Below are 16,778 nucleotides of genomic sequence, written 5' to 3'. Positions count from 1 at the left end.
AAGGATAACCTGATAGTATGAAATGATCTCGAAACTAGTGTCAATGAAGTGCATGACCTAATGTTTTACAAATTAGACTCCTTAATGCTATTATCATAAAAACAACTGACTTTATGGCCATAACTCATGGGAAAGGATTGTACAAACGTTTGTTTTCTATTTTTATTCGTCTTATTTAAAGGAATCTCAAAATCCTGATGATTAAAGTTCAGCAGTTCTACCTCCCTACCCCAAACTATAATGATTTCTTTAAAAGCATGACTTTCGATCAATTTGTTGTACTGCAATCCCATGCTTCACCACATCACATTCATGTTCATGACCAAGAGACTGAATGACTACATTTTGTGAAGTATCAAGTAAAGACCAAAATCTGATCTTAGGTATACCAGTGTAAATCCAGAGTCTCCATTGATACTGATGTAGCTGATCTGGATTTAAACTGGTGTAACAGAGAGCAGATCTTGGCCTATAACAAACACAATAAATGAAAAAGCATGGATAATTCATCGCAAAATGCGTTTCTTAGTTATTTGGACAACTATTTTAATTATTTATCATAATTCTTCATAATGTTATTGCAAATGAAGTCCTAATTGAAAATGTCTTTATAGCACACTGCTTCTAAACTTTAGTGAGCAGTGGGGACAGAGTGCCAGTTTTTGGGGTGGAGATTGAATATATTGTGATCCATTCAAAATAGAGTGTTTCCAATTGATCTGGACTATAGGATTCATGCCACAGAGTGAAAAATAACCTTAAATAAACTTAAAATAGATGAGCCAGGATGCCATGAATTGAGATATACAGGTTCAAGCGACACATTCAAACCCTTCAAATTGGAGACAGAGCCATCCATAAATCAGCACTTTCTCCAATCAGTTTAACAGTATGCTTTCAATACATATTGTATTGCAGCTGTTCAACCATCCTCATGGCCAGAGGACAAAAGAAAAAAATAGTTTGATGACATAAATTTGGGGACAGAACCAACATTAGGGAATGAGGGTGGAAGAAAAAGAATGTACTGAGATTTTTTCTGTTGCATAATTACCACAATACCAAGCTGTTATTTTAAAAGTGTAGTGGAACCAGAGTGCATCATACAAGTCACTTAATCCTCCCAGCACCATTAGATGGCACCATTTTGAATTCACTCCACTGAGGGGAAAGAATGTCTGGGGCCACCTGTGATGATGTTAATGTTGCGCGGTCTATTTCTGTTTTACACCTATTTATTGCCTGTGGCCGATATAAGATTTCAAATGGGAAAACATTTAACAACTTCCACTTAAATTGTTTTTTCCATGCCAAATTATAACAGGTGAAATTCATCCCTCTGAATGGGGCCAGCACACAGCGCCTGAGTCTCTCCAGTCCCACTCAATTCCTTAAAACAGGGTTCCAGTTCAAAAATAGGGTGTAAGTGATGCATAAGCTACGTGCTGGCCATCTGCATAGGAACTAAATTCCATCCATTCAGCACAGCATTCTCAGCCCATTTCTATCACTAATAATACTTCATACATAGAGCCTGATCCAATGCCCATTGACATCAGTCTCCGCTTTGAATGGGAATTAGATCAGGCCCTGAAGTAGCACCTTACATCTGAGGACTTTATGAAGATGAGTAAGTATCATTATTCGCATTTTACAGATGGGAAAGAGAGGGATTAAAACCCAGATTTACAGAAAGTAAGACTAAGGTCCACAAGTATTTTTGAATGCTTAACTGAGGTACTTGGGTTCTAAATGCGTATTTGGGCATCTAACTATTCATTTGCATGTGCAAATGCCCCTCCCCCCCTTTTTTTCTTTTACACTACTGAAGTCGCTCTGTTCACAAAAGTAGGCATGAAAAAAATTGCCTGGATCTCAGGCCACATTTTATGAAAATCTGGCCTTAGTCTTGAGACAATATCTCAAGTCACAGTGAATGAGCAGAAGAGAACATTGGTTTCCTGACTCTGACTCTCCTACTCTAGCCGCTAAACCATGATGTCAGGAGAATTCTGGGCTTAGTAGTTATTGGTTAATTGCAGCTGCTGTAGGGGCAGCAAAGTAAGAACAAAACATTGTGTTATTTGGGGGTTATAAAAGTAGCAAAAAGAGTTATTTGGATTTCCATACCAATTTGGTACTGGATTTAAATATGAGACTAAATGGGGGGGGGGAGCTTACTCTCAGTTTTACCCATTGATGCTCCTGTTCTTGTCAATGGGAGTTATATGTGCCTATGTGAAAGAAGAATTGGACCCAAAGGCCCCAAATCAATGTGTGTTGTATCTGTGATGTAAGGGCTGAATTGGGTACGTTAAAGTCTAGAATCCAGAGGACTTTGATCATCAGATTATAACACCTGTAAAATTTGAAGCCTAAACTTTCAGCCTGGAGGCAAATAGCTTGTAGTAGCCTCACTAAAATACAACCAAAGGGCCATATGGACTGGTGAAGTCCTTACTTAGGCAAAACTCCCAGTGCCTTCAATAAGAATAGACTGCAGGATTACATAGGAATAAGGCCAATGTGACATGGCAAGATATTATCCACTACAGCTATGTCGTTCAGTAGGAAAGCATGAGGCATACTCCATAACTATGCAGAGGGTTATCTTTCATGTTATGCTTTTCTTATGCAATTTATTTTACAATGTTTAAATCAAAAATATAAGCAAATAACTTACCCAAGTTCTTTGATCAGGCAATTGGAACTGGGAGCAAAATTGAAACAAAAACAACACATTATTCCTGCATTGGAACCCTTATTGCAATCAATCTATTGTGAAGTTAGCTAAGGTTTCACAGTGAGTGGATTGTTTGCTTTTGGGCACACTCTACCTAAATGCAATCTTTGAAGTGGCAATTTATTGCAAAATATGACCAACTGACCTAGTCTTGCACAGATTTAGGGCCCTAGGCTTTATGGGGAATTTTTTCTGAGCAGGGACTGTGTAACAACTATAGGAATTGTACCTTAATATTTCTCTCTCTGTCTCTCTCCTCTAGTCTAAAAATCTATGTTAGAAGCCTATCCCATAGCTCTTATATCATCAGATTACAAGGATGCAAATTAACCTCTTGCTTAAGCAAATGAAAAACTCCAGGCAATAAATGTAGCTATAAAAATAAGAATTTGTAGAAGAACTGAACTATTTGAATTTATTTCACAAATGTTTTCTACAGAGATAATTTTACCCTACCATTAGAAGGTGAAAATACATGGTGGAATCTGCAATTACATTAATAACCTGGGGACTATAAGGATACCCACAAAAAAAGTTGCTCTGCTAATTTGCCTTTTTTGTACTAAATATTGGGTCAAATTCTATTTTGGAGTGCAGGGAGCGGTTTCCACTGAAGTTGATAAGAGGGCAGACTTTAGCCCTTTATGATTTGACAGGTTCTGCAATAGCATTTTTATTTTCATTTGCTGTGTTTAAAACTGCACATTACACTCAAGACTTCATGTCACACCATCTCTTACAAGTTAAGCAGTCATCCCTAGCACCCAGATAAATGATGAAAATGAAGACCAGCTGTTCCCATGTATTCTTTCTATTGCACAATCAGAGCCTGTATGAAAATATGTGAATTGCTATAAATGTACATCATTTATCTCACTGAATAAATACTCTGTAACAGAGTACAGCTAAAGAAATCAATACAAATTTTAATATGGCCTCATCTGATATAACTCGGGAACACCATTTTAAAAAATTATAGGGTCATTATAGATCATCCCTCATACATGGTACAAGGGGACACTTCTTAAGCATGGTAATACTTTACACAGATAGATAATGATTCTCACTCAGGCCAAAGGGCAAACGACGTACAGACAAATGGCATTCTCACACTACGTTGAGATCTATGGGGACAAGTGAGCTTCGTTTGCCCATGGTCCCTTTGGTTCTCTCAGAGCAAGGCAACCCATCTTGCCATGCTGCCATTGATTTGTCTCCCACCATCCCACACCCTCTCTGAAATATGGAAAAGCCACAATTATTCCTCATTTTATATAGTGCCATACCTGTGCACTAGAGGCATTAATAAAGACACAATTCCTGCCCCCAAAAGTTTATAATCTACTTCAGAAAATCTCAGAACATGAAGCTGGCCAAAGAAGGGGACAGGGAAAGAAGAGACCAGGTGTAAAAATAAAGAGAGAGAAAAATCATATAGGACCGGACCATTTTAAATAGAGATTGTGGGGTCGGAACAACTTGCCTAATTCAGTCATAATTTGTGATGCTCTAAATGACAACTCCTCCCCTAGCCACCCATAGCATTGACCTCCCACACTGCAGTCATGGAAGGGCAACAAGAGGTTGTTTGGGGGGAGGAGATACTACAATATGTTTGCCTTTTGTCACTGTGCACTTCCTCTCAGTTTTTCATGAGTTTTCTAGGGGGTTTGCTCCTCCTCTTACCAGACAGTGGAGAAGAGCGCTTACCCCAATATCATTAAAACGTTTGGAAATCCCAGGCTGAGTTCTCTGCTAGTGTAAATGGGTGCAGCTCCATTGACTTCAAAAAGCTTCCCTCATTTATACCAGCAGGAAATTTTGCAAGATCCCTGTGAAGAGAACACTAATGGTGAAATCCTGACCCCATTTAAGTTAATAACAAAACTCTCATTGACCTCAATGAATAAGATTTCACCCTAAATGCCTAGCGCATCCTCTCTTGAAATCCTATCTCTACTGTATGCCTTTAACTCCCTCCTCCATCTTCCGTCCTCATGTGTTATTTATTTAGATTTATGCTGCACTATATAAAAGCGTGTCCAATCCAAACCCTGGGTACCTCTGACAAGCCCTGAAGAATACTTTCATACATAACCAGACTCCATCATTTACCTACAGCTCACAGTACCCTAGCAGCAACATAAATATACTAAAATGTGATAAACTCCTCCAGCAAAACCACCAGAGCCCCCTCCCCATTTCAACTGAGCTACACAGATTTATGCCACCTGAGGACCTAACCATCACTGAATTTCTACCAGGCAGTGCAACACCTGAAATGTTCTCTCTGTAAATGTATTATAGCTGTCTATGAGGCTCCTTAACTACTCTGTTTTTTTTTAAAACAGACCTAGAAAATGTATGCCTACTTTGTCTTTGCAATACCACAAAGTCTCCCATCCTGCAGCCCAAACCTGTTTTCATTCACTTATTCATTCTAAAGGCTGAGGAGGAGGAGAAGAGATAGCAAAGGCCCTTTGTTAAAACATTCTGAATTGAGATTACTGTCCAGATTCTGCTCTCACTCGCAGCAGTACAAATCCAGAGGGGAAGCTCAGTGGAGTTATCTGGGATTTACACCACTGTGTCTGAGAGCATGGTTAGGTCCTTTCTGTGCATTGATTGTTAGTATCACCTGCTATGAAATGGAAACTGGAAGCACTTTCATAAAGAGACTGAAAAGGTTGTCTGGTTGCCTTGCAACTTTGGTAAGTATAGTACCTCAGTATATTCTGTTGAAACACTATCAGGTTAATTTTTATTGTAATACTTAGGGTTTAGCATCAACTATTCCCTCCATTTCCTACAGCGTCAGTACATTAGTGCTTCTCTTCCTTTTCCAGCTGTGCAAGAACATTGCTCTCATGTATCTATGCTAAAGCATGGCAAGATCTGTTCTACACCGAAGCCAAAAAAATCCCACACTTGAGTAACTGAGCCTCACAACATGAGGTAGGTGCGTACTCATTATTATCCACATTTTACAGATGCTAAATTGAAGCAGGGAGTTTCCATGGCCTATGCAAGAGCTCAGAGGGAGTAAATATCAGAGCAGGGAGTTCCTTACTCCCCTGTCCTGTGCTCGAAGCACTAGACCAACATGGGGAAGCGAAGTGACCCTGTCAGACTGGCACAATACAGGATAAGCAAGTGATACAAGGTTGCAAATAATGCAAAGAGTTTTGATCCAGGCTATCGTTAACCGTTTCTATGCCACGGTACGGATCCACAAGGTTGAAAGAGGCATATTATTTTCTTGACACAGCAAATGAGCAGCAGGACATTAAGCATATGACCAAAGAACCACACAGTCGCCTCATCGCACAATGTTAGCCGAAAGTCTTCAGGCATGGAAAGGGGATGTATTGCAAGCACATGTTATTTCCAGTCATTCTACAAAGTTACTGAAACCATGGAGTTGCTCTGTGGTGAACTGGAATAGAAGTGTTTGTACTGTGTCCTTTCTGAGTGTCTTTATATATGTATATAGAAAGAACCTGGTCTTTATAAAGGCTTTTACTTGGGGTGCCCAGATTTGTGGGCCCCACTATGTATCTGCAAAAAACGGTACGTGGAAAGGCTATCACTGATATCTCCAAATATGCAGCTGTACCTACACATCATGTGCTTAAACTTATATATGGCAACATTAGTGCCCACAATTAATTACAGGGAGAATTACTTGAGGGTGCAAAACTAAGCAGCAAAAATAGAAGCCACTTTTCAAGATCAGGTCCCAAATTCCATTGTCTCTCTGGGTATTGCTTAGAGATGGGCACAATGATCCCTCCATTGCCATTGGCCACAGCGGGGAGACTGCAGAAGCATAATTTGGTAGTAGCACATCTTGTTTGATCCATTCTAATTTTGTGGGGGAGGGAGCTCTAAAACATACATGTAGCTCAGATTTGGGTCCCACCACAACCAGAACATGATGGTTTAGCTGCAAAACATCATGAAGAACATGCTAATGTTTTTCCACAACGACATTGGAAAAATTGTGTGTTTTAGGAAATCCGAAAATAACTCAGACTGCATTCTTTTCTCTGCACCTGCTTTGAAGCATCAACAGGATTTGTTTACAATATTGAAATTCCAAAAATACTTACTTGCGGATGAAACAAGAATCCTGGGGAAGGTCTCAAGTACTTTTCCTTTAAAGCTTCAAGTGGGTCAGTTAACTTTCTTTTCTCTACTCTGTAAATGTTAAAATTGATTTGCTTGTGATGAATCAGTCTTAGGCATTAATAACTATTCAGCTACTTATGTTTAAAATAGTCAACAATACATCAAATAATTGGTTTCTTGGTGATAATGGTAAACGATAAGGAGGTACAGTCATCTCTTGATTTGTGCATGCAACTCTCAGGAGCACTAATGAGAGTTGTGAACATCCATTAAAAAGAGATTACACCATTTACATTGGATATAATCCCATTTCAAAAGGCCGATACTATTGATAATAGAAACTGATGACTAACTGCACTGAGCCCTGTTATCAAGAAATAGGGCCTGACTACATTTTCCAAACACAAGAAAAGGTCTCATTGACACCAATGGGTGCTTTTCATATTAGGCCTGCAGAAAGGGACCCTTTGGAAGCTCATCTTCCTTTGTGAGGAATTTAAGCCCTGCTCTTGCCAACCGCTCCACGTGGGCACAGGGATGCCCTTGCAAAGAGAAGTTAGCTAGATCCTGGCCTCAAGAAATGTAGTGAATTTGCCACAACAGAAATGAAGGCTACGTTCAACTAACTGTGTGGCTTCCAGTAGTCAAATAGGGCATCTGATCGTTTAAAATTAGTAAGGCATTTTAGTTCCCCCTGCATTTTTGATCAGTAGTTTAAATTGTATCATTTATCAAAGGACTGATCCTGCATTCCTTACTCAGACATTGGCTTCAATGGAAAGTCTGCCTGAGTATCAACTATGGGACTGGCCCCATGTTATGCTGGTAGCATTCCTTTACTATTCCTTCACAAATTGCATTATCATGCACTGCAGTACTGTATAACAGTAAAAATTTCCACTAATTCAGAAATGATAAATTAATATGATACAGGAAACCTGTGGCCTAATACCTATACTGCATAAATTAAACCATCTCAATAAGTAACACAATGCTAACACTGTTCCTTTCTAATGTATACCCTTTATCTTATGCCAGAGAGTGTTCTATGAAATTTTTGCCAAAAGCAAATTTTTGAAAGATAGTAATGAATTAAGATCATTTGTATTACAGTAACTTTTTATTTTTAACAATAGTCTCTTTGTGAAATAGGCCATTTAGATTATGAACAAATAGTTTTTATGGCTAATATTTCACTACTCCTATGTTTCCTGTAGATTAATTTAGACGTATGACTACAACTAATTACAGATATGCAGGCAGAGTATCAAAGTGCATACAAGTGCTGACGTACACAAGACCTGTGGTGAAATCCTGGCCCCACTGAACTTAATGGCAACATTAATGGGAGTTCCATGGATGTGAGGATTTCACCCCTGATTTCTAAGGCCTTGTCTACATGGGGAAAATGGCCTGGAATAGCTATTGCGCAATGGCGCTACATGTGGACATTCTTATTCTGCACTGAGTGTTCGCATGGGGAGTTAGTGTGGAATAACTATTGTGCTTTAAACTCACATGCTAGCTTATTTTCCAGTAGCTTCCCTGTGTAGACAAGCATTAATATCTTGGCTCACTTAGGACCTGATCCTATTCCCACTAAAGTCAATGGTAAGACACCCATTGACTCATGAGGTGAGATCAGACCCTTACTGCCCACATATTTTTTTGTTTCGTTTTCCAACCAGGGACACATTCTTCCTTCACTTACACCCGCACAGCCTCACAGAAACTGGTGGGTTGCTCTAGTGTAACTGAGAGCAGAATTTCAATCCTCAGTACCCACATTCCTTTGACCTGTCGGACCAGATCTAACCCGTACTTGCGGCTGTCTGCTACAGCAAGTGGAGTGGAATGGTGCAACCAAGAGCAGAATTTGGTCCAGATAATTTTTGAAATAAATGCTATTATGGGAGTAGGGCATGGGGTGTAGTGCTTTTGAGGAAAAGGGACTTGTAGTAAAAGAATTTAAAGAACGTTTTCAAATATCCAGCATTTGTGCCATCTTATTTCTGGATAAGCAAATGTATTAAATTACTGCATATTTTAAATGACAGTGCATGCTGAGCTAATGGATCACTTCAAGTTACACAGGAAAAATCCTGAAAGTGTTAGCTGTACTCAAGAAAGCTATATTCCATTAAAGCCTGTTACCTGTAAATGGGATCCATAAAGAACGGAGTGGGCCTGGCATGTTGCAAAGAAGCATCAGTTGCTTTCCTTGTTTCAAGGTCACCTCCTTTCTTTTCACCAAAGACGTGGTTTTTCCGAGGCTCGGTTTGTTTTGTACCACTGGCTCGACTTCTGCTGCCCATGCTCAGATCTAGTGGTTGATCCTGGCTTGTCACGGATGGAGCTGCTGGCTTTGAGGTTATAGGAGTAACTGGCTTCTCCTCCTTACGTTTAGTGGTGAGGTCAAAGGGAGACTCGGAGCTTCCCTTTGGGATCTTCTTTACTTCACTTGGTGACTGAGGTTCCATTTTCAAAGGCAACGGTCTCAAGTCTCTATCAGGAAATGGGTACATTGATTGAGAGAATGCTGGAAAAAATGGGAGGGGAAACATGGAAGGGTAAGGTAAAGCTCCAACTTTTTTGTCTTGCAGCCCCACAAGTCCTGTTGAACCAAAGTATTTTTCAGCAATAGAAGCAATAGCCTTTATAGAATCATTCACTGCTCCTGACACCGCAGTTTGCTCCTCTAAAGATGGTGAGAAAATGGAATGACTGCTGTATTCTTTCTTATTATTTATTGAAGCCAAATTCTGAAGAGAGCTTACTTTGTCTTTGAACATTTTACCATTTTCTTTAAATTTCTCTTTATCACTTTCAATGTCACTTTCCAGATCAGAGCCAGAGGTGGTCTCCAGGTCACTGCCACTGGGAGTACTGACATCATCAAGGTCACTACTCTCTGACTGGTCACTGATTTTTTCATGCGGCCTCTCTTCAGAGGACCTCTCTGGTTGAAGCTCCACTGGCTTATTTTCACCTACAGAGGGGTGCTTATTTAGTGCCTTCAAAATATCCTGTGTAGCTGGCAGTATCTGAGGATGTGTCAGGAGGGGACTTTGACTTTTGTTTGTCTGGTCTGTGCTGGGTAGTCCTTTAACAGGAGAACTAGCAGGTATCAAAGGTGGCCTGTGGTACAAGCCTGAAGGAAACAGACCGGGGAAGCTAAAAGAAAATCCAGGAGCTGTTGGAAAGGTAAGACCAGCAGGATGCCTATTGGCACCAAAATAGTCAGCAAGGCCCGGATTTGCATGATTCATATTAACCATGGACGTTTTATCCATAGCTGGGGTTCCAGGAAGTGAAATGCCTTGGCCAAAAAATCCTCCTGCTGCAAAATGATTCTTGCCCTCACAAAATCTCCTGTGTTTATTTAAGGAAGATGTAGTGCTGAACATTTGTCCACAGTCTTTGCACTTGATTTGGGTTCTGCAATCAGCATGCATGCGCTTATGACGACAAAGGTTTGAAAACTGAGTATAGGATTTATGGCAGACCTCACCTGTGTGTAAACAACAACAACAACAAATCTCAGGCTTTATGATAATTTCCCCTTTCCCCACCCGAATTTAGCAAAGAAAACAATTTGTTACCCCCAACATGTCAATTAGGAAGCCATAGGGAGAAGTCTGTGAGCTTCATCTGGGTGCACAAAACAAATGAAAACTCATTTTACTTTTTCCAAAGCAAGGCATCCAACCAGACAAATGTCTTGAGACAGCATAAAGAACCCTCCCAACAAAAAATAAAAATAAAAATCCCTAAAATACAAATATTTCCTTTTCACTTTTCACAATACTTGTGTGGCTTACAATGTTTTAAATTCATGATCATTATTATCATTTATACTCAGTAGAACTCAGAGCGCCTGATCAGAATCTGGCCCCCAATGAGCATGGCACTGTGCGTACAAACTAAGGCCCTGATCCTGGAGACACTTACACATCTGAATAGCTTTATCCACATGAGTACCTCCATTGATGGCACTGGGATTATTCAAATGCTTAAAGTTATTCACAGGCATACGCATTTGCAAGATCAGAGCCACAGAAGTAGACATAGTCCCTGCCCCAAAGGGCTTACAATCTAAAAAGACAAACAAGATATATGAAGGATGGGGGAGAGGGAGACAATCAGATATATACAAGCACATATAACTATTAATAAACCCAATGTTTTGCATTTACAGATGAGATGCTAATTACTTGAAAGCCTTGGCATTCCAGGCTGTGGTTTCCAGAGCAATCACAATCTGGTGCCTGGGCACATATGTAACCTTCTCTATTTTCATGTACAGTGTTAGTGGGATTCATATGGTCAGATAGAGTTACAGTTGCTTTGGAAGCCATAACGCTTAATTTCATGTCTCATATAATTATAATCATGGCCTTAATGTTTCATAATGCAGTTTATTTGCGTGTCTCTTTCATGTGAAAAAACATACCATATTTCAACAACTATTTCCTCAAAAAATGCAGCTGTATTTATTTGAATGTCTGATGGTCAAAACAACTTGATGGATTTCCTCAAACTCCTTTGGGACAAGAACAATTTCAGCTCAAAAAAGGAACATTTAGAGAAAGCCTTAAACCCTGGAGATTAGGGGTTGCAATTTTGATCTGACCAGCCTGATCTACACTACAACATTTCGTATGTCTGAATACAGTTATCAACAATCACATTCAGTGACATGATGAGGAGGGTGGTGTAGCGGCCAATGTAGAGTGAGTCATGATACATTTTTGTAGAGTAAACCAGATCACTGAAGTGAACGGGATTTTGTGCTGTTAGCAGGTAAATGTCACATAATCACAACTATAGGGTGACTACTGCAAAGATGCAATTTCCTAGTTTGTGAAACCTTGTTTTCATGTCATATTGAAAGTGCACAATTACTTTGATTTTTCTCTCCTTTAGGAACTTTATTGAGCAAGGCATTGGGGTAGAAAATAGTGAATAGAAGCAAAAGGCTTAGCAATTTTAAATTCCCTATTAGAGAATAAGATCTAGACTTCAATCCTCCACACACGTAAACATGAGCAACTTCATGAATGTGAGTGTTCCCATTGAACTCAATGGAACTACTCATGTATGTAAAGTTACTCAAATAATTTGCAGAATCAGGGCCTTAGTCTGTCCTCAGTAAGAGGCTTTTCCTTGCAATTTGGAATTCTCAGTAGAATAGGAAAGATCTGTAAGGGAACTCCAATAAGCTTCGCTGAGGCCTACAGAAATCTGACCAGAAACCTTGTTTGAAAGGAGAAAGTCTAGGTTGTCATTCATTTGGAAGGTTGCTGTGGAAGGTTGCTGTGGTTTGACTTATAGATATTTTAGGTTTTGTTTGTCTATACAAAGTTTATGTCCCTTTTTGACTGTACTTTCACACATCATCAGGAAGTTTCCAGAGTTGTGCCATGCAATGTGTTGTATTTGACACTTTCCTGGATAAATAGAATGTAATGCTAAAGTTGCTGAAACACACGTTCCACCAGTAAGTCTCGTGTGTTAACACTTCATAGTATTCTGCTTCTATCAGTAAATGTTCTAATTTGTTCAAAAACAAAATTAAGCAATGTTATACTGCTGCGATAAAATTCTCTCTCTCTCCTCCCCCCGCCCCCCAGGGAAAAAGCATGTGGCTACACTTTGACTTAATATGCACTATATCTTAAGCTCTCATCTTTCACACATCAAAGCCACACAACAATTCACATTGTGTATTCTGAGCCCTTTTTAACAATCATTTTCATGCTTTGAGACAGGCTGACATAATTTACAATGGCTCTATTTTAAGCTGGTAAAGGAAACTGAATTGAATGTATCTCATCCTGCAGTGTTGGTTCCCATGAACTATAATCACGTCTTCTAACTTCCACTCACACCAATGCCTGAGCTAACCTTCCTGCACTTCTAAACCCCTGCCCTTGAGAAACTTGACCACTTGTTGTCATGTCTTAACTGTTTACCTCTTTAGTGGGCTCTTCACATCACCGCAATAATAATTCCATTGTCTAAGGGCCTGATCCTGTCAGACAAGTTTTCCTATTCATGCCTCATTGCTATCATTGGCATGGCTCAAGTGGGAAAAGTTTGCAGGATTAGGCCCAAACACAGGAAATGTGCAATGCTATAATTCAGGAAGAATGCCTGTTACAGTATATCAGTTGGTGTTCCTGTAAGATAGCTTCATTCACAAAGAAGATTATAGATTAAAAAAAAGCAAAGTTTTCCTACCATGCATATTAGAATGCTTGGTTTTCTCTTGCTACATTCCCCCCCCACCCCCAATTTGGGAACCAGATCCTAGTTAATTAAGGATTGTAGGACCAGCCATTTATTTGTTCGGATATAGCACATTTAATTGACATTTATTTGTTATGCCTCATATAGTCAACATATAGGGCCCAATCCTGCTTCCACTGAAGTCAATGCCAAAGCTTCCATTGATCTTCATGGTACAGAATCAGGCCCACAAAGAAAAGTTTAGGGTTAGCTTGTGCAACTTGTGGGACCAATCAGATAAGCGAAAGTAAATTGGCTACCATTGTGTGAATAAATGCTAACAGTGAGAGTTGCACAGTCTAGCCCTTGGATACCACGAGTCAAATCCTTATCTACTGTAAATCAGTTTAGCTTCACTAAAGGCAATGGATCTACACCAATTTACACCTGCAGAGGATCTGACCACATATATTTCATTCCAAAAAATATATTTATACTACTAAGTACTTTTACAAGACCGATATGTACTGTTTTAGGGCTATATACAGACGCTCCCCGGGTTATGCAAGACCTGACTTACGCAAATTCGCACTTACAGAAAAAGTTCCATAAGCCAGAAATAGGATTTTCGAGTTGCGGAAATTTTTGTGTAATGCACGGGTATACGTTTCCGACTTACGCAAAATTTGAATTATGCAAGGCTTTCCAGAATGGAACGATTGCGTAAGTCGGGGGCGTCTGTATTGCCAAAGAATTATTCTCCATCAGTACACTCAAAATTGAAGGGAACTGAAAAACATTGTATTTCCATGGAAAAGCAAAAAAACCCAAAAATCTTCCTACAAGTTATTGGTATCCTTGCAAACTATTAGAATGTGTGCAATTTAACCTTTAAAAGGCCTAACATGACTTTATACCCCTCTTTAAAACAAACAAAAAATTATTGAAATCATGCAAATACAAGCAGCTAAAATATTCAGATGTATATTATTATAACTCCATCCATGTAAGTAAGAGCCATGACAAAGGACTTGCCTTTGGGACCATAAAACATAGTCTATATAAATAGGTCTCCCCTGTGCAAAATTCCTCTTGTATTTAAAATACTGAAGGGAGAAATGGGAAACATTTTCATAGGTAATCTGCTGATTTATATGGGCTTTAAAGAGTAGCTATGTTTGGCAATCAAACTTTGGACCCAACTCTGTAATCCTCACTCACCAACGTAATCTTATTTATGTGGATAGTCTTACTGAAGTCTATGTATTACCTAATGCTGTTGAATTTTACACAGAACACCCCATTGATTTTATTGGGGAATCTGCACATAAATTAATTGCACAGGATGATCCAATGGGCTTACTCACATGAGCAAGAACTATTCCGATGAGTTAAGGTTACATGATCTAGCCCTTTGCTTTCTGAACAACTTTTATTTCCAAGAAAAGTTTTGCTTAATATTTAGATGGAGGGGATTTACTGACTTTAATAGCTTCCATGTATTTAGGCTATAGAAGCTGGATTTGACTTCTCCAGTCAGTTTTATGGTATGCTTGGTTTTCTATATCCTTACCTTTACTCTAAGCAACTAACATATAGCTACTGCTTCCCTCTTTGCAAGTTTTATCACTGTGTAGACTCCCACCCCTAATACAAACCACAACCCTCCCATCGCACCCCTCAAGGTATATTAATTCATTTGATGTGTAAGTGTACTCTGTACTGCAATTTTCTTAGAACCAAGAAATTACCAAGCCGTTAAGTTTGCATATTTTCTGCTTATTAAACAAATTACTGTAAGTACTATTTTGAATACGTTCAGCCTATTATGGCATGTGGTTTCTATTTGGAGATTTTTTGAAGGCAGTGAGTAATTATCTTACTGTTGGTGAGTTTTCACTCAAGCTTGGGCAGTATACTGTAATAAGAGACAGTTGCCATAAACAGACTGATGGGGCAAATCATGGTGTGTGGCCTTGTACTGGGAAACAGATATCTACTTAAAGTGACCTGACCCCCAACCCTTCAACACTCAGAAACGCCTACCCCAACACATGATCTCTACATTCTTTTGTTCTGTAATTTCATAGCTATTATCCATAATTGTTCTTTAGTTTTCTGTCCACCACACTTTGCATCTGAAGAATAACAGTTGATGTTTTGATTTACCAGAGATCACTGAAAACATTAATGGAAAGCATTTTACACATGATTTCATTTGAAAAGAACCATAGTTCTATCTGGAGCATTTGATTCAAAAGCAACTGTAACTCTAGTGCTCTACTAGTCCTCCAAGGCAGGAAGCCATTGTTTTCTAATTATTTCATTTCCACTAATACAGTATTAATCTGAAAAAAACCCTCTGTGATCCTGGGTAGGGAAAAATAATTAAACAACTGCTGTAATCGCGTCTCGTTAATTAGATATTTGCTAGCTCAAATAAGTCTAAACATAAATAAATATGAACGAGTCCACTGGCAGAGCTACAGCCCTTACAAGAACATTTCTTTTAAGTCATTATTACTCATGCTGATGTATTATCAAGACCCAAAGCACATGTCATAGAACCATTAAACTATTCCCTAGGTGAACATACGCTGGTGTTCCAATATACTGAAGAAGTTAATACCAGAACTTTTGAAAGCTGATCGCTGGTGGCTCAAACTCCAAAGCACAAGTCCCTGTAGACTAGTATGAAATTGCAGGTTTGCCTCCTCTCCCCATTAAACTAGCTTCCAGTCACTTGACTTTACACCTTTGCACTGTATTTATCTGGATGCTACAGATCTCCAGTGTAATTTAGAATGCTTTAGATTGGTCCTAGTTTGAAGCAGTCACTTTGAAAAGATGGAATGAAGCCACAATCAGTTTGGAAGAAGCACCAGGAAAGAGCTTTTGGCAAACTAGTGCTGAAAACAGGGAGATGGTAGGAAATTAGGGCATTGAGTAATAGGGGCGAGGATTTTTAATTGGCTTTGAGTGGAATTTGAGGAGAATGAGGTGGGATTCAATGGCCAAAGGAGAAATATTTCTCTTTCATTACCATATGGGAGAGAGAGTCTCCTGAAGCAGTATCAAATATCCTGAGTCCTGATGCTGCAGCAGGATCTGACTTTGCACTGCAACCGATGCAGTCAGTGAGACTGTGTGGGTGCAAGACTCTTCACTACCATGTCCAGATGCAGGAATTAGGTCCATGGAGCAAGTACATGTTTTAAAAAGCTTGATTTCCAGGACAACTGTTTGTCAAGGCCTAACAGCTTCCCGTTAATACTTAATACTGGGATTTGCAAAGGAGCCTAAGGGAGTTAGGCACCCATCTCCTACTGAAAATCTATTGCCCTTACTATCATAAGCAAATCCCAGCCTAACGGTGTGAACTAATCTTGTAGGGAGACCTCATGAGCATTTCCAAAGCAATGCAGATTTTCAGCATCAGATACCTTTGCCTGTCTCGCTTAAATCCCATAACCCACTGAGGCTTTTCATTATTGACTAACTATATTGTCTCTGTCAAATCCTTCCCTGAACTGCTCTTTGTGTCCGGGGGGAAGGGGGAGATATGCCTGGGGAAACAGGTGTATTACAGCGTTCAGTGTCTGCTTGGAAAGGAATATATAAAAACAACTCCACGTATTGGACTATGAATTACACAGCTACTCATTCAGTAAGT

The 16,778-nt window shown here is 39.4% G+C and overlaps 1 protein-coding gene across 8 annotated transcripts in view; it reads right to left on the bottom strand.

Annotated features, from left to right (window-relative positions):
* MECOM (MDS1 and EVI1 complex locus) overlaps positions 1-16,778 on the bottom strand; it is a 249,768-nt gene that overhangs the window by 19,417 nt on the left and 213,573 nt on the right. For 4 of the 8 annotated variants that reach the window (XM_074963598.1, XM_074963599.1, XM_074963602.1 and 1 more), the window contains exons 7-9: positions 9,029-10,385; positions 6,856-6,943; positions 2,684-2,710 (exon numbers count right to left, since the gene is read on the bottom strand). In XM_074963598.1, the coding sequence (XP_074819699.1) occupies positions 2,684-2,710; positions 6,856-6,943; positions 9,029-10,385 (1,472 nt within the window). The remainder of the gene's footprint in view (positions 1-2,683; positions 2,711-6,855; positions 6,944-9,028; positions 10,386-16,778) is intronic. The other 4 variants (XM_074963600.1, XM_074963601.1, XM_074963605.1 and 1 more) reach the window with 3 other exon arrangements.

The sequence above is a fragment of the Natator depressus genome, chromosome 9 (genome assembly GCF_965152275.1).
Source record: "Natator depressus isolate rNatDep1 chromosome 9, rNatDep2.hap1, whole genome shotgun sequence".
Taxonomy (NCBI): Eukaryota; Metazoa; Chordata; order Testudines; family Cheloniidae; genus Natator; species Natator depressus.
This window is presented reverse-complemented; position numbering and strand designations above follow the sequence as displayed.